Below are 23,148 nucleotides of genomic sequence, written 5' to 3' on the forward strand. Positions count from 1 at the left end.
ATTTTTGTAAGTTGATTTTGTATCCTGCAACATTGCTGAAGCTGTTTATGGTATGTAGGAGTTTTTGGGTAGAGGTTTTTGGGTCTTTGAGGTATAGAATCACATTGTCTACAAATAGGGATACTTTGACAGTTTACCTATTTGTATTCCTTTTATTACTTCTTACCTTCTTGCTGTGTCTAGGACTTCCAGGACTATGTTGAGTAGGAGTGGGGAGAGAGGGCACCCTTGTCTCATTCCTGATTTTAGGGGAAATGGTTTCAGTTTTTCTCCATTAAGTATGATATTGGCTATAGGTTTGTCGTAGATAGCCTTTTTCTTTTTATTTCTTTTATTTGTATGTGCACACAATGTTTGGGTCATTTCTCCCCCCTTCCCCCTGCCCTCTCCCTTTTCCCAAACCCTCTCCCTCTCCTCTCTACCCCCTTGCTTCCAGGCAGAAACTGTTTTGCCCTTATCTCTAATTTTGTTGAAGAGAGAGTATGAACATTAGTAAGTAAGACCAGTGGTTTTTGCTAGTTGAGATAAGGATAGCTGTACAGGGAGATTCCTCGCATTGATTTACTGTACATATGTGTTACATTCTAAGTTTATTCTTCTCAAACTAACCTTTTCTCTAGTTCCTGGTCCCCTTCTCCTATTGGCCTGTGTTGCTTTAAAGTTTCTGCATTAGTTCCTTTGCATTGAGGACATCAAATGCTATCTTGTTTTTTTGGGTTTCTTACCTATCCTCATACTGCCCTTGTGTGCTCATGCCTTATCATGTGACCAAAGTCCAATCCCCTTTTTTTTTTTTTTTCATTTTTCTTTTATTATTCATATGTGCATACAAGGCTTGGTTCCTATCTCCCCCCTGCCCCCACCCCCTCCCTTACCACCCACTCCGCCCCCTCCCTCTCCCCCCCCAATACCCAGCAGAAACTATTTTGCCCTTATTTCTAATTTTGTTGTAGAGAGAGTATAAGCAATAATAGGAAGGAACAAGGGTTTTTGCTGGTTGAGATAAGGATAGCTATACAGGGCATTGACTCACATTGATTTCCTGTGCGTGGGTGTTACCTTCTAGGTTAATTCTTTTTGATCTAACCTTTTCTCTAGTACCTGTTCCCCTTTTCCTATTGGCCTCAGTTGCTTTAAGGTATCTGCTTTAGTTTCTCTGCGTTAAGGGCAACAAATGCTAGCTAGTTTTTTAGGTGTCTTACCTATCCTCACCCCTTCCTTGTGTGCTCTTGCTTTTGGACTATGTGCTCATAGTCCAATCCCCTTGTTGTGTTTGCCCTTGATCTAGTGTCCACATATGAGGGAGAACATACAATTTTTGGTCTTTTGGGCCAGGCTAACCTCACTCAGAATGATGTTCTCCAATTCCATCCATTTACCAGCAAATGATAACATTTCGTTCTTCTTCATGGCTGCGTAAAATTCCATTGTGTATAGATAACACATTTTCTTAATCCATTCATCAGTGCTGGGGCATCTTGGCTGTTTCCATAACTTGGCTATTGTGAATAGTGCCGCAATAAACATGGATGTGCAGGTGCCTCTGGAGTAACAGTCTTTTGGGTATATCCCCAAGAGTGGTATTGCTGGATCAAATGGTAGATCGATGTCCAGCTTTTTAAGTAGCCTCCAAATTTTTTTCCAGAGTGGTTGTACTAGTCTACATTCCCACCAACAGTGTAAGAGGGTTCCTTTTTCCCCGCATCCTCGCCAACACCTGTTGTTGGTGGTGTTGCTAATGATGGCTATTCTAACAGGGGTGAGGTGGAATCTTAGCATGGTTTTAATTTGCATTTCCTTTATTGCTAGAGGTGGTGAGCATTTTTTCATGTGTTTTCTGGCCATTTGAATTTCTTCTTTTGAGAAAGTTCTGTTTAGTTCACGTGCCCATTTCTTTATTGGTTCATTAGTTTTGGGAGAATTTAGTTTTTTAAGTTCCCTGTATATTCTGGTTATCAGTCCTTTGTCTGATGTATAGTTGGCAAATATTTTCTCCCACTCTGTGGGTGTTCTCTTCAGTTTAGAGACCATTTCTTTTGATGAACAGAAGCTTTTTAGTTTTATGAGGTCCCATTTATCTATGCTATCTCTTAGTTGCTATGCTGCTGGGATTTCATTGAGAAAGTTCTTACCTATACCTACTAACTCCAGAGTATTTCCTACTCTTTCTTGTATCAACTTAAGAGTTTGGGGTCTGATATTAAGATCCTTGATCCATTTTGAGTTAATCTTGGTATAGGGTGATATACATGGATCTAGTTTCAGTTTTTTGCAGACTGCTAACCAGTTTTCCCAGCAGTTTTTGTTGAAGAGGCTGCTATTTCTCCATCGTATATTTTTAGCTCCTTTGTCAAAGACAAGTTGCTAATAGTTGTGTGGCTTCATATCTGGGTCCTCTATTCTGTTCCACTGGTCTTCATGTCTGTTTTTGTGCCAGTACCATGCTGTTTTTATTGTTATTGCTTTGTAATATAGTTTGAAGTCAGGTGTTGTGATACCTCCTGCATTGTTCTTTTGACTGAGTATTGCCTTGGCTATTCGTGGCCTCTTGTGTTTCCATATAAATTTAACAGTAGATTTTTCAATCTCTTTGATGAATGTCATTGGAATTTTGATGGGAATTGCATTAAACATGTAGATTACTTTTGGGAGTATCGACATTTTTACTATGTTGATTCTACCAATCCATGAGCATGGGAGATCTCTCCACTTTCTATAGTCTTCCTCAATCTCTTTCTTCAGAAGTGTATAGTTTTCCTTGTAGAGGTCTTTCACATCTTTTGTTAGGTTTACACCTAGGTATTTGATTTTTTTTTTTTGAGGCTATTGTAAATGGAATTGTTTTCATACATTCTTTTTCAGTTTGCTCATTGTTAGTGTATAGAAATGCTAATGATTTTTCTATGTTGATTTTATATCCTGCTACCTTGCTATAGCTATTGATGCAATCCCCTTTTTGTGTTTGCCTTTGGTCATCTGGGCTTGGCTAACCTCGCTCAGGATGATGTTCTCTAGTTCCATCCATTTACTTGCAAATGATAAGATTTTATTCTTCTTCATGGCTGACTAGAATTCCACTGTGTATAAATACCACATTTTCTTAATCCATTCGTCAGTAGTGGGGCATCTTGGCTGTTTCCATAACTTGGCTATTGTGAATAACACTGCAATAAACATGGGTGTGCAAGTGTCTTTGGAGTAACCTGTGTCACATTCTTTTGGGCATATCCCCAGGAGTGGGATTGCTGGCTCATATGGCAGATCTATGTTTAGATTTTTAAGAAGCCTCCAAATTTTTCTCCAGAGTGGTTGTACTAGTTTGCATTCCCAGCAGCACTGTATAAGGGTTCCTTCCCCCCCCCACATCCTTGCCAACACCTGATGTTAGTGTGTTTTTAATGATGGCTATTCTAATAGGAGTGAGGTAGAATCTTAGTGTGGTTTTGATTTGCATTTCCTTTATGGCTAGAGATGGTGAGCATTTTTTTCATGTGTTTTTTTGCCATTTGAGTGTCTTCTTTTGAGAAAGTTCTGTTTAGCTCACTTGCCCGTTTCTTTATTGGTTCATTAATTTTTGGAGAGTTTAGTTTTTTGAGTTCCCTATATATTCTGGTTATCAGTCCTTTGTCTGATGTGTAGCTGGTAAATATTTTCTCTCACTCTGTGGGTGGTCTCTTCAGTTTAGTGGCCATTTGTTTTGTTGAGCAGAAGCTTCTTTTATGAAGTCCCATTTGTCTATACTTTCTCTTAGTTGCTGAGCTGCTGGGGTTCTATTGAGGAAGTCCTTGCCTATACCTATTAGTTCCAAAGTATTTCCTACTCTTTCCTGTACAAACTTTAGAGTTTGGGGTCTGATATTAAGGTCCTTGATCCATTTTGAGTTAATACTAGTACAGGACCTAGTTTCAGTTTTTTGCAGACTGCTAACCAGTTTTCCCAACAGTTTTTGTTGAAGAGGCTGTCTTTTCTCCATCGTATATTTTTGGCACCTTTTTCAAAAATAAGTTGTGTGGATTCACATCTGGGACCTCTATTCTGTTCCACTGGTCTTCATGTCTATTTTTGTGCCAGTACCATGCTGTTTTTATTGCTATTGCTTTGTAATATAGTTTGAAGTTAGCTATTATGATACCTCCAGCATTGTTCTTTTTGTTGAGTGTTGCCCTGGCTATTCATGATCTCTTGTGTTTCAAAATGAATTTTAGGGTAGATTTTTCAATCTCTTTGATGAATGTCATTGGGATTTTGATGGGAATTGCATTAAACATGTAGATTGCTTTTGGTAGTATAGCCATTTTTACATGTTGGTTCTACCAATCCATGAGCTTGGGAGATCTCTCCACCTTCTATAGTCTTCCTCAGTCTCTTTCTTCATTGGTTTATAGTTTTCCTTGCAGAGGTCATTCATATCCTTTGTTAAGTTTACTCCTAGGTATTTGATTTTTTTTTTGTGGCTACTTATTTTTGTAAGTTGATTTTGTATCCTGCCACATTGCTGAAGCCTGATGCTGTCTAGGAATTTTGGAGTAGAGTTTTTTTGGGTCTTTGAGGTATAGAATCACATAGTCTACATATAGGGATACTTTGACAGTTTCTTTACCTATTTGTATTCCTTTTATTACTTCTTCTTACCTTATTGCTGTGTCTAGGAATTCGAGGACTATGTTGAGTAGGAGTGGGGAGAGAGGGCACCCTTGTCTCGTTCCTGATTTTAGGGAAATGGTTTCAGTTTTTCTCCATTACTTATGATGTTGGCTATAGGTTTGTCATATATAGCTTTTATAATGTTGAGGTACATTCCTTCTATTCCTAGTTTTCTTAGAGCTTTTATCAAGAAGTGGTGTTGAATCTTATCAAAGGCTTTTTCTGCATCTATTGAGATGATCAAGTGGTTTTTGTCTTTGTTTCTGTTGATGTGCTGTATTACATTTATTGATTTGCATACGTTGAACCACCTGTGCATCCCTGGGATGAAGCCAACTTGGTCATGGTGAATAATCTTTCTGATATGTTGTTGGATTCAGTTTGCCATTATTTTATTGAGGATTTTTGCATTGATGTTCATTAAGGAGATCAGCCTGATGTTCATTAAGGAGTTCTCTTTTTTGCATGTGTCTTTGTCTGGTTTTGGGATGAGTGTAATACCGGCTTCATAGAATGGGTTAGGCAGTGTTCCTTCCCTTTCTATTTTGTGGAAAAATTTAAGGAGAGGTATTATTTCTTCTTTAAAGGTCTGATAGAATTCAGCAGAGAATCTGTCAGGTCCTGGACTTTTGTTTTTTGGGAGACTTTTTATTGCTGCTTCAATTTCATTTCATGTTATAGATCTGTTTAGGTGGTTAATATCCTCCTGGTTCAGTTTTGGATTGTCATACATATCTAGAAATTTGAGAAGACTAATTCTTTAAGACATTATAACAAAGAGAATTCATAACTAAACCCAGGGATGATCATTTGTATTACAAACATACAGGTCATGATACTGCAGGGCATTCTTCAGTAACTACTTAAAAACTAGATTTTTTACTTTGTTTTAAAGAATATAATGTGGCTTGATATTTCCTCACTTTTTTAAGTCAACTACTTTAAAAAATTTTTTGGTAGTACTGGAGTTTGAACTCAGGGCCTCATGCCTGCTAAATCGGCACTCTTACCACTTGAACCACCCTGCTAGCTCCTCAGTTTTTACGTAATGTACTGCAGTGAGCTTCCAAAATTCTAGCAAAATGTCTTATGTCCTATAATACAGTGATGAAGGATCTCTTCCCCTGCCCCTTACACCTCCATTTATTGGTATTCTTCTTAGTAAAGTCACAGGCTTTTAGAAATAATGTCATTATAAAATGATTCTTATTCAACTGTGATTTTCCCAGATACAACTTTTGCCTTTAGAATTGTTTGAACTATTAGACAAAATATTTCCATTGATGGGCTAAATATTAAGTGGATAGCCCATTTATGTTATTGTCTAGTATTGTTTCTCAAAGTGTGGTCATGGGTCACCTCCAGAGTTGTTTAGGATGCTTGCTGGAAATACATATGGCTGTATCCAAATCCACTGCATCAGAATATGCTTTTTAAACAATCAACTTCAATGATTCTGACCCATGCTAAAATTTGGCGTCCATTGGGAGGGTGTTTATTTCACAGAGACATGGTAGGGCAAGGGCACAGCATTTTGAGATATCAGTCCAGTGAATTAATAAGGGGCTTCTTTTTAATTTTAAAGTGAAGAGTAGGGCAGGATGATTTTCCATGCTTCTTTCAGCCTTAAAATACAGAGATCACTTGTCTTTTGAATATCCTTTTAACATTTCAGATCTGTATTTGGGCTGCTTCTGAGAATCCTTTACTTTGGTCTTTTAAACTGATTGTAAGTACTTCTATTGCCAGCTTTAAAAATGGATTAATTTTTTAAGAATCAAATCCTTTTAGGATTTAACTTTTTAATGGTAACAAAGATGGTGTTTAGAACACTGTAGTTGAGTCATTCTTTATTTCTTCAAAGTCTTGGTATTTCGAAGCTCTCTGATGTTGGTTAATTGGGATAGGGGCTTGAGGCAATTCTACTAACCTGCCACATAGTAGTATGGGCTACAGATACTTGAAACCTTAGAAGTTAACATCAAGACTTTCATTGGCATTGAGGGGTGACATCAGTGAAGGAAGGCATTTTAACAGCAGTATAGAATGAGGGCAAGATTAATATTGGTTCAAATCATGTCTGTATTCTTTTCATTAAAGTTATTACAGCAATAAAAATAACCATTAAATATTCTCCAAAGACAAAGTGAAGAAAACAAAACGAACTTACGGAGACTATAATAAGCACTTAAGCTGAGATGTGACATTTCCTCAAAAACATTTGGTTCTTACTTGAAGACAGTTTAGAGAAAGAAAGTAATAAATGCTTTTCATATTGCTGTTTCACAAAATAATATTTCTTTCTTTGTAATTTTTATGTCTTAATCGGTGAGTGACTTGTCTACCTTAATTAAATCCTTAGAAAATAATCCACAGTATTTATTAAAGAGCACAGCAAATGCAGAACAAGTTTTTCTTGCAGATAAATATATAAAATGAAAATTGTAGGGGGAGTCATTTAAGTACAAGACCCAGCATTCTGATTAATTTAGTCATTTGGCTGTTTCATCTTCATGTTGACTGAACAATCTCTTGCTTAATACTAAGAACTGATAACATTTCTCCTTTTGGTTCTACCCGCAGGACCAGGGGCAGCTTGTGTATATAATTTTAACATTTCACTTTGAGCCTGGTAATTGAAGGCTCTGTACTTGTTTGTTTTTTTTTCTTACCTCAGTAGTCTAAAGATGAATTTGTGTAGTTACAGGAAATTGTGCACTTAATATCAATTCAGGAAACAGGCATAAAACTTCTACACACTATTGGAGAAGAGACTTGGGGGCTAGGGGATGCAGCTCTGTGGTAGTGTTTGCCTAGCATGTGCAAGACCTCAGGTTAGAGAGGCGGGCCGGGGGACGGTGTGAAGAGATGATTGACAGAACCATAAATGTCACTCAGACAGTGTGCCCTCATATGGCAAGGTGACTCATAGGAATCCTAACTCTGCTCACTCACAAAGAATGTAATGTGGACTGATGAAAAGGGTAGATTTTACATTTCTTTGAGTAACACAATTGAAAATGACAATAGGAAGTGAAAGGCAGCATTGTGGTTCAGGAATAAATTCCTGGAATCTATTTTAATACCAGATTCGGTGGGTGGCTCAAGCCTCTGATAGGAAATCAGGAGGATTGGGGGAGGGCTAGTTCATGAGACCCCCCCGACCCCAATGCCAAAACTAGTGGCTGGATGTGGTGGTGTGCATCTGTCATCTCAACTAAGAAGTGAAGCACAAATAGGAGGGCTGAATACTAAGACCCAGTCTCCAAAATACCTTTTTTTAGGGCTGAAGAGAACAGAGTGGTTCCAGTGGTAGAGCGCCTATGTGGCAAGTGCGAGGCCCTGAGCCCAAACTCCTGTATTGAGCCCCTTCTGCCACCCCACCCCCAGCCCCATGCTATTTTTAAAGCACAGACAAATTTCTCCAAATTTGAGTATTCTCATCATTAGGGGACACAATTATACATGTGAAAGCCATATTCATAGAGACAACTGTACTTATGTATGACCTCAAAAGTAATCAATATTCTTATATCAAGGAGCTTTTTTCTTCTTATTTTTCATTCTCCCTCCCTCCCGCTTTCCCCCTCTTCTCCCTCCTCACTCCTTATCTGAAGCTTTTCAGAAAGGAGATGGTGACATACTATCTTTTTGCCACTGGGGATGTTTTGCCACATTCAGAAAATCTGAACAATATATTGAAAATTGGTTTTTTCTTAATTTTTTTTTCTGTTTTCTTTTTTATATGAGAGAAAGCTTTGCTAGAAGCCCTCTTGGATAGAAAAGTAAAATTGGGACTGAAAAAGCATGTGTGTGTCTGTATGTGTGTCTGACCTCTCATCTTCATCAGAAGAGCTCTGGTGTCTGCTTCACAGATATTACAGTGATTTATTACCAAAAATGTTTTGTACATCTTATAGACATAAGACAGTATTATTTGCCTGATCAGACAGAATTATGGTAAACATTAGGATTAGAAAGTGAGCAGATATATGGCAGATTTGGAGAATGAGAAGGAAATAATTTTTTTTAACTAAAGAGTCAAATGTTTAATTCACTGTATTTTTTGAATTCCAAGAAGCTTTGATCTCCCTGGCCTGGAAAATCCAGCATCAAACTGTGCTTCAGCTAGGCTGCAAGTGAATGCTTGATGTCCTTTTAACTTGTTACGTCTCTGTGTAGAAGAAGAGAAAATGCTAAGCAAATATTTGCACATTGCACTGAAAGGAAATAAAAAAATGCATTGCAAGTGAGTTAGTCAGTTGACTTCATGTTGTTTGATTACAGTAATTGCTCTTGGATTGCCTCATTGCCTATAAGTGCCTTTCCTTTGACTCTAATGAGGACTCTACCATGAATAGTCAAAAAGTAGTTTCATGTTTTCCTCTCATGCTCCTTGGGGACATGGCAGGTACCTCTCTCACTCTCCATGGGCCTGTGTTTTACATTCTGCAAAGACCAAACATAGTTGCATTTAACCCATCCTTTTCTTCAGAAAATATTTTTCAAGTTGTCTCCAATTTTTCAGCATTCTCCAGGAGAATGTAAGATTGTTTTCATTTATACACTAATTAAGAACATTAACATAGCCATAGTCAGAAAGAGTCTTATATCAGAGATTGCCAGGCAGTCTGTGCCCTGCTTAGTTTTTGGCCCTAATTGTGATTGTTATTAATTTTACCTAACATCTGTGAGTGATAGGACAGGGGCTGACTGAATTCTGAAATGTTATGTTTGGGACCACATGTAGGTCAACAGTTGCTGTATTCTTGAAGGTTTTGCTGTAGTTCAATAGAGAAAAGGTGAAATCAGTCACCCCAAGGCTCATGGTAGTCTGGACATGCCACACTCAAAACTAATCTATCCGATAGCAGTCAGTACAGAATGCACCATGGAAGCACCAAGTAAGTTTCACCAAAATGTCAACACTGTACCTTCAATTGATATCACTGATTTGAATTTTATTGGCTTACATTTTTAACTTGTCTACACATCAGGTTTCTGTATATAAAACTACTAAGTGTTAGGAAAATCATTATTGGTTTTATGTAACTACATTTTTAGATAATGTAATAAAAATAACTTTGGTTTGGAGGTATGTGGTAACTTTTCTCCTTTATAAGGATTTGTCCTAGAGTGATGTCAAAGATAAACATACTTGGACATTGGTTAAAGGAAGTCTGAAACAGATTTTATTCTGTAACTACGGACAATAGGTTTAAGAACTGAGCTCCATTCTGATCTGTGCGGAGGTGACCCTGTGTTTGGGAAGGGTGGGGAGCGAGGGAAGGAGGAAGAGGAAGCAGCAGGGTTCCGAGGACAGGGTATATCTTCAACAGGTAAGTGAAATACTACAAAAGCAGGTTTGTCCATGTGAAACCCAGTGGGCTGGCTGACTGGTGCTTATCAAAGTTAGATTTGCACTCTTCCATGGAGGTAGGGAGACCTAAGCCCCATCTTTAGGTGTTGGTCGAACAAGCAGGAAACTCTTGGCAGCAGCCTTGAGCTTTCTCAGGCAGGCACTCTAACTAGGAAGGGCTCAGGTCATCCTGGGGATGGGGCCTTGAGCTGTTAGAAACTATGTTAGTGTGTGTCTAAGGCTTTAGAGGTCAAGCCTGAGGCCTCGTTGAGAAAAGGGTGCAGAGGAGCCTGGGCAGAGTTTGGCAATAGCAGTTACAGTGCAGTGGTAAACATCACTTTCTTACAAACAGTGGATGCAATGTGTTAACTGCTGTTAAGTGAGCTTGACTTTAAAATCTTAACTGAAAAAAATATGAAAGATTATGCTATTTTGTTTCAGGGTCGAGATCTGGACTATAAAATTCAGGAATACAAGGAAGCTGGAAAAATCTTTCCAGAAAATCAGATAATAGAATGGTTTATTCAGCTGTTGCTGGGAGTTGACTACATGCATGAGAGGTATGTTTGCTGGTTTCTGAGGACAGGGTATATCTTCAGCAGTCATGTCTGACCTTGAAAAGTGAATTGTTTTGATTGATTTGAAAGCAAACAAGTCTGACAGGTAAGTGACTATGGTTAAACATCTATAATTTTTATGATACGATTTTTTTGATGAAAATGTTGAATGACTACTTGCAGACGATTTACTTGTATAACTTTTTTTGTTGTTCTAGAAATTTTAATTGGCCTTGTGTACAAGACAGAAACTTATATTGAACATAGACCTTTAGCAGGCCATGAGTTTATTGTTTCTTAAAGTAGGCTTAAGTTATGTGTGCTAGTATACAATAAAAGAGTTCTTGGTTACCTTGAATATGTCATTATATATATAGCCAGGTTCACATCCCAAGATGAGCTGAATAATTGATGTGGAAGATATTCTTGGCCTCAGAGAGATAAGTATTCAGGCAAAAAGTCAGTATTGATGTGAAATACCTTGTAAAGAAGGTATTTCATGTTCTATGAATTTCAGTTGTCTATAATTCTTGTTTATAATCTTTGCCCCAACAATGGATTTTAAACCCTTTCATGATTTTCCTATAAATCAAAATCAAGATGTTTTAAATGTTTAAATGTGTTAAAATGATTTTAACACATTTGAAAGGGTGACTATACACAGACGAGGTAGATACTCTGAAGCATCTACGGTAACTCTGACCTAGGCAGTGGGCATAACACCTGGTAATGTACTTAAACAAAAGTGGTAATTCATAGAGCACACCAAGATCAGGCTGTTCACAGATGTCAGATTTCTTAAATGTGTTATCTGTGGTTTCTTATAGCATGAAAATAATCCGATTATCCTGAATTTGCCATGTATCTTCTGAAACACATGCTTGATGATACAGATAGCTACTGATTCATTAGCAACTCAAAACAATCTTTGACATGATGTCAAACAATGATGAAAGAATATCAGTCTTTTAACAAACTACCCAAAGCTGCTGCTGTCAGACTGCTATGTGCATAGTTATAATGGTATTTCTTTCTTCTCTTTTCTTTTTTTTTTTTTTTTTTTACTAAATATTGAAGAAACATTACACATGTAAATAATGTCCATTAGAAAACTAAATCATTTCTGTCTAGTGAATAGGTAACCCTGGTGATCATGATTTATGGCTTCAATCAGGTATTAACCAGTTTCGTAATGAACCCAGCAATTGTATCTCCCTGTGAACATCCTAGCTTCTCAACATCTTGAACTTGAGTTTATAACTTAACTCTCATTTCTACAGCATTTTTACAGCTTTTTTCTTGCATGGTATATAATATATATTAAAGTATAGTTTGCAACTTGGGTAGGTTGCTTACATATGAGTTGGAAATAATCCATGCATGTGAGAAGGTTAAATTTGGCTCCTCTGTTGCAAATGCCTGCAAAATATTTTAGTGCCTGTGATGGTTAATTTTCTTTGTTAACATGAATGGACATGGTGGGGGGGGGCTGCAGTAATCAGTGCTTCTTGTTGAGTTTGTGAGGGTGTCTCTAGGTGAGATTGGCATTTGAATTGGTGGACTCAGTAAAGCAGGTTGCCCTCCTCAATGTGAGTGCACATCATCCAATCTACCAAGGGCCTGAGTAGAACAAATGTAGGGGAAGAAGGAATTTGCCCTTTTTCCTGCTTCCCTGCTCCAGCTGGAATAGCTCATCTGGTCTTTCTCTGACCTTGGTCAGGGATTTACACACTGGCTCCCCTGCCTCTTTGGTCTTCAGACTGAGACTGAATTGCATCATTAGCTTCCTGGGCCTCCAGCCTGCAGACAGCAGATTGTGGGTTTCTTAGCCTCCATAATTTCATGAGCCAATTCTTAGTGATAAATCATATATTGTTTTTATTTCTCTGGAGAACACTTACTGATACAGTATAGTAGCAGATAAGATAAAGTCAACCCTGGAAAAACTATGAGGAATGAGGTTACAGAAGAAATGAAAATTTTGCTCACTTCTTTGAAGCTGAACTTATTTTAATTTGGTTTATTTTTATATTTTGAATACTCTAAATCTATAGCATATGGCATAGACACATAAATACTCCTGCTAAAATCTGAGAATATTCACAGTTCACTAAAAGCTATCTTGAGAATGTTGCACAAAGAACTCATTCCTGTTGAAGAGGTGGGGAGTTCATTAGCCTGGGTTTCTAAAGATAAAAGGACAGAGCAGCCTCTCACAGTGAGCTCATCTGCAGGTGGTCTTGAGGCCTTGCTCATTTTGCTGCTTTCCCAGTAGAGGAGACAACAGGCTGGGCCACTTTCACTAAGGTGGCTTCCTCATCATCTAGGCACCCACTTGTCCCCCAGCCAACTAAAATAGTCCCCTGAAAAGTGGCATGAAGTACTCAGTTTTAAGTAGTTGCTCCCAGGAAAGGGACCTATGTAGAATCTGTGTCAGTAAATAAGATTGAGGAAGAAGGTGTCCTATCCCGGGTTTAGAGATGGAAAAGCTCAGAGGAGGAGGAGTCATGGGAGGAGTCATGGTGTCTGGGGTGTTACTAGAGACTCTTACTTTCTCCTGGTTCCCATTTCTTGAGTATGTCCTGTGGCCAATTGCTTACAAAATCCTCCCACTCCCATACCAGTTTTAGGTACTCTCTTGATGTATTGGCCACAGTCAGTAGTATAAGGAGGACCTGGTCCAGCTGCTGACTTAGAGCCCAGTGGGCTCATCATCCTGATATAGGTGAGGAAAGTTAAGTAAGTGCTGTAGAATCTAGGATGGGCCACCCAGCAGAGACTAGCAACGGGCTGCCTGGTCTGTCAGAGGAGTCATTGGTTGAGCCAGCACGTTTGGCAAGAAGAGTTTGTGATCCACCCTGAGAGCCTGCCAGATAAAGGATGGACCTGCAGGAAAGGTTGCTGAGACTTCAGAAACTCTTTAAGGAAAGGAGCTGGGGGAGATGGAGGTTGAATCATCCATACCTTCTCCACAGTCTGACCTTGGGTGGGTTGTGCCTCTGCAGACTGTTCTTCACCCCTGGCAAAGGCCCGGAGGCTGGGGGAGAATGGTCTGACAGAGGACAATAGAGACAGAAGGGCTAGCACGAATGTGACCACAAACTGTCAGCGGTCACTCAGGTATCATGAAGTATAGCAATGTGTAGATAATGTGTGGGCACATATGGTAATAGTTGGAGAACTACTGTGCGCTTTTGGGAAGAGCTTTTATATAAACCATTAGCATTGCTTGTTACCTGCTATGTCTTGCATTTGGTTTTTACATACTTTAAACAAGTGGGTATCAGCCAAGTATATGACAAGACTTTTTTGCTTACTATAAACACAAAGTAAAAAAAAAAAGTTACAATTTAAAAACATTTGCCAAATAGCTTGGTATCTGGTCTGTAGTGCCAGCCCGTACTTCTAAAAACTGCTTGCTAACATATTGTGTGCCTTATTTTATGTAAAGCACTTAGTGTCGATTTACTTATTGTATATTGTTAATGTGTGAAGGCTCATAATGCATTATTATTTGTAACATCTTTTGCTTTACTCTAATTGTCACTAGGTGAGTTTCTCTTGGATGCTTTACTTATTCTGAGGTTATAGTACCTACTCTCCTGGTATGCTTTGTAGCTCAGGATCCCAAATCCTAAAGCCTTGGACTCTAACCCCCACCCCTGAGTACACTGGAGCAGAAAGAGACCTGGCCTTGTCTCCTTGGCTCTAGAATTGACAAGTGTAGGAACCAAGTGAATCAACCTAAGATGCCTTTCACTGGAAGTAGCAGAAGCAACTTAATCGATTAAGAATGTGCTATTTTGCCCTACAAGAAATCTCCAGAGGGTGGCTCTAGAGTTGCTTAACTTAGCAGTATCTCCAGGGTTCATGTTCCTTCCTTCTTGTTATTCTTCCGCCTTGTGTGGTAGCTTTTATAGTCAGCCTTGTCTTCTTGTAGTTGCCCATTTGGCTGCAATGCTACCACGCACCACCTTTCACACAACAATAAGCAAGTCCAGAAAAGAGAAAGGGTATATGTTGCCCCTTTATTTCTGCTATAAGAATAGGGGAATTGTCTCTATCCGCTTCTGACAGCCTTTCCTCTTTTTCATTGGTATCAGGAAAATTTCTCAAAGTTTAGGAAGGGGGGGTAAAAGAGATTATTAGGAAGTCTTTCAGAGTAGCGTTGGACTTAACTTTCTGTTGTTGGGGACCATCTAAACTGGAATGTTTTGTCTATTAGAGGTGTAAACCATTTCTATCTAGTGGAACAGTAACCATGGTGATCATGGTTTATGGCTTCATTGGGCATTACCAGTTTCATAGTGAACCCAGCCATTGTTTCTCCCTGTGACTACCCTAGGTCTTCAAAACTTGAACTCAGGTCTACACCTTAACTAGTTCTCTCTTTAATTAATGAGTTAAATAAAATCTTTGATGTAGGTTCATTTTATAGTTTTATATTTATTATTTATCTTTTTGAAAATTATCCTTCAACGTTGGCCAGAATTTTGTCATACCATGTATCTAAAGCAATTGACCCACAAGGAAAAAGGAATTGGTATCTTACATTCCTTACACTCCCTCCACATTCACTTACTAGGGTTGTATAGGGCAGGACCTTCTCAAGGGTCATGGGGTTCTGGTGTCAAGAGAGAAAAGGAGGAGAATGGTCATAGAGTGGACATCCAATAGTTCCTGCTACACCAAGAGAACTCCACAAGTGGAATGTGGGGCCAAATTTTACATCACCTTCTTTTTTTTATAGAGACATTTTTTGAGGGTGTCCCTTAACATTTAATGATTACTTGATATTTTTAGTTTACTAGGTCTCATTTTTTCAATTTACATGCACATGTATACAATATTTGTACCATATTTATCCTGCTACACACTCTCCCCACATCCTCCCTTCCCACACTGGTACCATCCCCCGAGACAGGACCTTTTCTGCCTCCTATTCTCCATTTTTGTAAAAAAGAAGTTTTTATTTGTTTAAGATAGCTCTACAGGGAGTTTCCTTGTGATATTTCTATGTATATCTGTATTATAACCCGAACTGGTTCATCCCCTCTGTTTTTCTCCTTTTTACTTTAGTCACCTTCTTATTGTGTCACCTTCCGTTGTTGCATATAGTTGTTCTCCGTTTAAACCATTAAGTAGCCAGTGACACACTAAAGCACAACTCAGCTGCTCTAGGTGCTTTGGGAATTAACAGAGATAGGAAGGAGTGGTAATTAAATGCATTTTCTGGAGTCAAACAGACCCAGGTGGGAATGGTGATTTGTAGGGTTGATCAGACCTAAATTTGTGCTCACAGGCTGAATAACCAAAATGACGTGGCTCAGATTTACAGTGCCCTGTTTTATTCTTCCCCTTCCTCTCCATTCTCTAATTAAATGAAGACCCAAACAGGGTAGAGGTTGTTTTTGTTTTGTCTGTTTTATTTTAAATTATCGTCTTAATTTTATTTTTTAAACTGATGGATACATTTGTATGTGTTGATTGTGTCTAACATCATGTTCTGAAATATTTATATGTTGTGAAATGACTATAGCTAGTGAATTAACATATCCTTCACTTTATAAAGTTTTCACTTTTGTGAATGACACACTCAAAATCTGCTCTCTTAATGTTTTACAAAAATACAATGTTTTGTTATTAACCACAGTCATCTGTATGTACAGTAGTTCTCTTGAAGTCACTCCTCCTCTCAAACTGAAATTTTGTATTGTTCGACCAGCATCTCTCTAACTTCTTATGCCACCTCCCATTGCCCCAGTTCCTGGTAACCACCATTCTACTCTCTATTTCTGTAAGATCAAGTTCTTAAAGATCCCACATATGAGTTGGGATCAGGTAGCATTTGTCTTTCTGTATCTGATTTATTTGACTTTACATAATTTAGCATAATGTTCTCTAGGTTTATCTATGTTGTTGCAAATGACAGGACCGCCTCCTTTTTAGTGACTGAATAGTGTTCCATTGTATATTTGTACAACATTTTCTTTGGTGACACTGGGGTTTGATTTGAACTCAGGGCCTTACACTTGCTAGGTAGGTACTCTTCCACTTTATATACCACATTTTCTTCACCCATTCATCTATTGATGGACATAATTTAATTATTTGATTTTGGAAATAATGCTGCAGTGAACATGGAAGTACAGATAACTCTTCACCACATCGATTTCCATTCTTTTGGATAAAGAGTCAGAGGTGGGATTGCTGGATCATATGATAGTTTCATCTTTTGAGGAATCTCCATACTGTGTTCCATAATGCCTTTGGGTAAAAGTTACTTGAATTAAAAGAAATTCCTGCTGCCACCCCCAATTCCTCAGTTTATATACAATCCCAATATGATAGGCCCTGTTGACTGTGTGCCCATTTTGTCTCTATGAAATAAACTATTTATAGCTATTCCTTATCCAGAATTTGCAGCTGAGTCAGAGGTCTGACCACTGTACATTATTGTACCTGTATTATCATTAATTATAAGGATGACATAATTTATATTCATAGCCAGTATTTCTGGTTTCAACTAATAGGAGTATTAATTTTGTGAACCTGTACTTTAGCGTGATCATTTATTAGAAGAGATGTTTCCTTATACCAGGTGAATGTCTGTGTTAGTAGTCACTCATAATTATATGTAATTCTTTAATAAAGTGATGATGGATGTGTTCCCTTTCTGCCATCTCTTATGTAACAAGAAATTCGTCTCTATCTTTAAGCATTAAGGGATACAGTGTCCTGTCTTAGGAATCTTTATCTTGTACATTACTTGTGTAGCACATATCATGCAGTGGGCACTCAATGGTTGTTTTTGGATTAATGAATGAGCCCCATGAAACAATACTCATCTTTGTGCCATGGACAGTGTTTAAAAATCAACATACACTAAATGAATACATACCCACTGTGAGTGAAGAACTGTGAAGAAGAAGAAGACAAGATAACACAAAACAGATGTTGCCATTTGCATGGACATCAGAACTTCAAAACCACGTTTCAGGTGTCTTTTATATTCTTTCCTATAGTTTTAACCTGTTTTTTTCTTTTTTTATTCTTCAGTGAAAATATTTTTTTACTAGCCATCATTATGTTTTCTAAAATCTCCTACTATGTGTTATCTGCTTTCAGATATCTACTAAATTCTTTATTTTAGCAAAATCCTGTTTGTTACAGTTCTAAAATTTCAATTTGATCCTTTAAAAAAAAGTGTAGAGTCTAGTTCTCTGATGAAATTCTTCATGTGTTGTTACCTCTTTTTCTGTATGTATAAATCATAGTTATTTTTAACCCTTTGTACAATAATCGAATAACTTCAACAGGTTGATAACTTGTGGATTTATTTGTGTTTTTGTTGTTGTTATTGTTTGTTTTGTTTTTTAGCCATTTGGTCTTGTTGCTTAGCATGCCTGGCAGCTTTTGAGTGAATACAGAGTAGTACATGTGAGTCACTGAAGATACTGGATAATGTTACCTCTGCTATGACTGTTAGTTGTAGCAGAGGCAAATCACCTTGATCCAGTCAGGGACCGAGATAATTTTAAGATAGATGTCACACTTTTAGAGAGTTGGTCTATTTCTAGTTTGACTTCCTTCCTCCTTTCCTTTCCTCCCTTCCATGCTTGGGATCAAACAGATCCACACTTTGCCTTTATTTCTAACAGCAGCTCCTCAGAGCTTTCAGCTGAATGCTTTAGTTTTTTACCATGACCTTCATGGTAGATGTTAGACTGGAGGGAAACAAAGAAAGAAAGGCAGGAGGTGGTTAAACATCAGCATAGGCCTTATTTGGGAAAGAAAGCCTGCTGGGGGGGTCTTTGGCAAGAGAGCTAGTGCCCACTGCCACCCATAGGATTGGGGCAGACATAGGGGGAGCTGGTGGAAGAGTACCAGGAAGGTCACTGGGTGGGAAAATGTTCTTTGGGTCACTGAAGAATGCTGTTGCTGGGCACCCAAGGAAGATAAGTTGTGACTAGGTCACTCTTCTGCTCAACTATCCTTGGCACCCACCTGGAGATAAAGTTAATAGCCATCCCTCTGTCAGTCTTTGGGGTTGGTTGGGGAGTTTCCAGCAAGCCACATGTGAGGGAGAGGAGGTCTGATCCTAACACGGCTGGCTGCCCTTACTGTTCACCCTGACAGCAGACCCTAAATTCCAAGTTTAGTCTTGCAAGCTTTGTGAACCTTCCAAAAACGTTGCTTACAATAAACATGGGTGTGCAGGTGCCTCTGGAGTAACCTGTGTCACAGTCTTTTGGGTATATCCCCAAGAGTGGTATTGCTGGATCAAATGGTAGATCTAGTGATGCCCCACCACCGATGAATGGATTAAGAAAATCCAATGGAATTTTATGCAGCCATGAAGAAGAACGAAATGTTATCATTCGCTGGTAAACAGATGGAATTGGAGAACATCATTCTGAGTGAGGTTAGCCTGGCCCAAAAGACCAAAAATCGTATGTTCGCCCTCATATGTGGACATTAGATCAAGGGCAAACACAACAATGGGATTGGACTTTGAGCACAGGATAAAAGCGAGAGCACACAAGGGAGGGGTGAGGATAGGTAAGACACCTAAAAAATTAGCTAGCATTTGTTGCCCTTAATGCAGAGAAACTAAAGCAGATACCTTAAAAGCAACTGAGACCAACAGGAAAAGGGAACAGGTACTAGAGAAAAGGTTAGATCAAAAAGAATTAACCTAGAAGGTAACACCCACGCACAGGAAATCAATGTGAGTCAATGCCCTGTATAGCTATCCTTATCTCAACCAGCAAAAACCCTTGTTCCTTCCTGTTATTGCTTCTACTCTCTCTACAACAAAATTAGAGATAAGGGCAAAATAGTTTCTGCTGGGTAGTGAGGGGGTGGGGGGGAGAGGGAGGGGGCGGAGTGGGTGGTAAGGGAGGGGGTGGGGGCAGGGGGGAGAAATGACCCAAGCCTTGTATGCACATATGAATAATAAGAGAAAAAGAAAAAAAAAAAACAAAAACGTTGCTTACATTTTTAAAATAGTATTTATTAATTTTTTTAGAGCAGTTTTAGGCTCACAGCAAAATAAAGTAGAAAGTACAGAGATTTCCCGTTTGCCTCTGACACAGCTCATGCATTGCCTCCCCCATTATCAACATTCTCTACTAGAGTGGAATGTTTGTTACAGCTGTTGAGCCTGTGTTTACACAGCATCATCACCCAAAGTCCATAGTTTACGTTTGGTGTATTGTGTGGGTTTTGAAAGATGTATAATGACATGTGTTCATCATTATAGTATCAGACAGTGTAGGTTCTTGACCGTACAAATCCTGTGTGTTCTGCCTACTCATTCTTCCTCCCCTCTAACCTCTGGCAACCACTGTTGGTTCTATTCTCTCTATAGTTTTACCTTTTCCCAAATGTTGTACCTTTCACTTAGTGGTATGAGTGTAAGTTTCCACCATGTCTTTTCATGGGTTGATACCTCATTTCTTTCTAGCACTAAGTAATATTCTGTCATTTGGATGCACCATAGTTTATCAACCACTCACCTACTGAAGGACATCATGGTTGCTTCTGAGTTTTGGCAGTTACGAATAAGCTGCTATAAACATCATCATGCAGGTTTTATTGGATTTAAGTAGTTAATCCTACTGAGTAAATAGCAAGGAGCATGACTTAACACTTACTGATCCATTTCAGTAATCACATTTCCCCTGCACATTCTATTTGGTAGTTTCTTAAATCAGCAACAGCTTTCTTGGTGCTTCTGTCTCATGTTTCCTATGAACTGCTTTATGATTTTAATAATTTAACTTATGCTTATTTTATAATTTGTGTCCTGTTTGTCTGAAATACTCATGGGTCTAGTATCATTGCATATTCTCTTAGTTTATATTGTCTTCTGCCGTGTGCCCCCAGAGCACCTGGCAATAATTGTTCATTGATTGGCTTGGGATTTCTGAGGTCAGACAGCTACTGCATATGTGAACCCCCAATGTGAGTAGAGAAATATGGCTATAAAACCTGAAGGGGGAGATGTCCTTCATTCAAGCAGAGAAGCTTCCTCATCATTCTGTTTGCTGGTGTAGGGGCCACACACAATCTGTCACTACATGTGTGTGTAGCAGCTCTGCCTCTTCACATTACATGGACTCTTGTTTCTGTGTGGCCACTGTAGCCATCCTAGCACCATCCATCTCCTCAGGCAGCTGAGTCATAGGGTCCTGCTGCCCTCTCTGATTTTTGGAGTTTTTTTCCATGATCCCTGAGGGATTCGCCTCATTGTCTTATGAGCTCAGATGTGAGTATGTAAAGATATTTGTGTGCTTTATTCAGCATTTTGAGTTTGTTTTGGTAAGAATTTTCATGTTGCCTAGTTCTCCATAATTCTAGAAATAAAAAATCTTGACTGGCATGACTTTCATTGCTGGCTTGTGGTAAGGCTTAATAAATATATTCATTAAACTTCATCCTCAAAGCTATTATTTTCACAAATACACAAAACCTAAACATTTGGCTAATAATAGATCATAAAGCTTTATCTATCAACTGAGGGGATGCTTCTGAATATAATAGTCTGGCTTAATGCGATATGACAACAAAACTCCCTTTCTCCCAACTAATCTACCTGATCCCCTCAAAACCTTTACTTAAAGCTCTTTATTTCCTCAGGGAATCTAGAACATGTCCATGACTTTGCAGCTTTTAAATGCTAGAAGATATATCTATAGGAATGTATGCTTACTTGTCAATCACTTTAACTATAAACATATACATTATTTAAATTCAGATTTAAAATTGTTTTTTGCATGACGTTTCATATCCTTTTTTTGCATTTTGTAGGAGGATACTACATCGAGACTTGAAATCAAAAAATATATTTCTGAAAAATAATCTACTCAAAATTGGTAAGACTTTTAAAAATATGTATTTCAAAACCATGGGAGAGTGTATTCTAGTTGTGGATCATATTGAATTGAAGTATTTGATATAAGGAAGAATTAATGTAATCATTGGCTACTTCAAACCTCTCAAAATTTTGTTCTTAACTGGATGGTCCCAACAAAACAATTGTTTTGTTTCTGACTATCTGATATAAATAAAGGGATAAAACATTTATGATATACTTTCTAGATTTAGCAAATATGCTTTGAGTTCTTACTCTTTACCAGACATTTTGCAAGTGGTTAGATTTGTTTTCCTGGTTTAGTTAATTACTATAGGTTTTTCATTTATTTTTAGCCCAAGCAATAAATAGTTATTATATGTACTGTAAATGTTGACATAATGGCCTTATGAATCTTTAATTCTTCAAAACTATACCTCCTCTCAAATAGTGGATCCTTAGGGAATCCCGAAGGAATGAAAGCATTCAACTAATTAGGCAAAGATTAGGTCAGTGGACTCAAATTTTTATACTTATGTTCTTGAATAGTTTTAGGTCTCTTAAATTTTTCCTTTGTTGTAAACTAAGATCAGACTCTCCCCTTCACTTCAGGTGAAAATGAATATTATCGTATTAAACACTTCCAGAATCACTCTGTTTGCTGCTCTCAGACTTGAAATAGCTTCATCTTGGGTTATCTAGTTCTCCATAATTCCAGAAATAAAGAATTGGAGGTTATCTAATCACTTTCCTGGTGCAAAGTCTTCTTTTTTTCTGTAAAGCTTATGTTTTTAAAGTTGTTTACCCGCATTGTATAATTAAAAATATCACTTTTCTTTCTGTTTCAAATGGTCTGAAGTATTGAATAAAACAATGATCAAGTGAGGCGTCCATTCACTTGTTACTTTCCAGGGTTGGCTTTTGTTGTTTTAAAGTATTTAATTCTTATTTCCAGGGGACTTTGGGGTTTCTCGACTCCTAATGGGATCCTGTGACCTGGCCACAACTTTAACTGGAACTCCCCATTACATGAGTCCTGAGGCCCTAAAACACCAAGGCTACGACACAAAGTCAGACATCTGGTGAGTGAGCAGAGGCTGCCGGGTGACTTCTGTCCTGAGGGAACGTTGCATTTCGTTTGAAGTTCATTTACTTACTGCTTCCACTCACTTTATCCCCTTGACATTTGAGTCATTCTGTGGCCAGAGTAAAAGGAGGTCTTTTGGATTTGGAACTTGCTCTATTCCATTAAATCATTTCAAAAATTCTCTTTATTCATAGATTAATTGGTTGGTTTGGAATTTTAGAACCACAGGGGAAAGTTCTTAATGTACCAGAAGCATTAAATTTTGATATGTTTCTGCTAAACTATTAAATAAAGCATTTGTAACCCTAAATACCGTGCTTTATTTTACTTTAAGGCTAACTTCCAGCTCTGTGGGGAATGCACAGCTTTTCTGTAATTTTTCTTTTTTTTACTTTTAAGAATTTTACTAAAGATACAAGCTTTATGGATAGCCTTAGTTTAAGTTTTTCTGGATTTCCAGTGATAGAATACATCTGTGATCTTTCAGATTCTCTGGGCTCTTCAACCATGCTAAATATCACTTGCAGAAACCATGTGGAAAATCATGCTTAGTGTGTCCTATTGTAAGCCACAAATCCTATTTGGGGACTATTTCTTTCTTTTGAAGAGAAATCTTACATAATTTTCAGCTTGTCAAGGGTTG

The 23,148-nt window shown here is 38.1% G+C and overlaps 1 protein-coding gene across 18 annotated transcripts in view; it reads left to right on the top strand.

The window, feature by feature from the left end:
- Nek11 (NIMA related kinase 11) overlaps nucleotides 1-23,148 on the top strand; it is a 295,994-nt gene that overhangs the window by 65,346 nt on the left and 207,500 nt on the right. For 16 of the 18 annotated variants that reach the window (XR_012443113.1, XR_012443114.1, XR_012443115.1 and 13 more), the window contains 3 exons: nucleotides 10,445-10,563; nucleotides 21,376-21,440; nucleotides 22,374-22,500. Coding sequence is in view for 15 of the 18 variants with exons in the window: in XM_074059137.1 (XP_073915238.1) it covers nucleotides 10,445-10,563; nucleotides 21,376-21,440; nucleotides 22,374-22,500 (311 nt within the window). In the remaining 3 variants the exon portion in view is untranslated. Of the gene's footprint in view, nucleotides 1-9,838; nucleotides 10,331-10,444; nucleotides 10,564-21,375; nucleotides 21,441-22,373; nucleotides 22,501-23,148 lie in introns of those variants that run through there. The other 2 variants (XM_074059134.1, XM_074059130.1) reach the window with 2 other exon arrangements.

This window comes from Castor canadensis, chromosome 17 (genome assembly GCF_047511655.1).
Source record: "Castor canadensis chromosome 17, mCasCan1.hap1v2, whole genome shotgun sequence".
Lineage (NCBI taxonomy): Eukaryota > Metazoa > Chordata > Mammalia > Rodentia > Castoridae > Castor > Castor canadensis.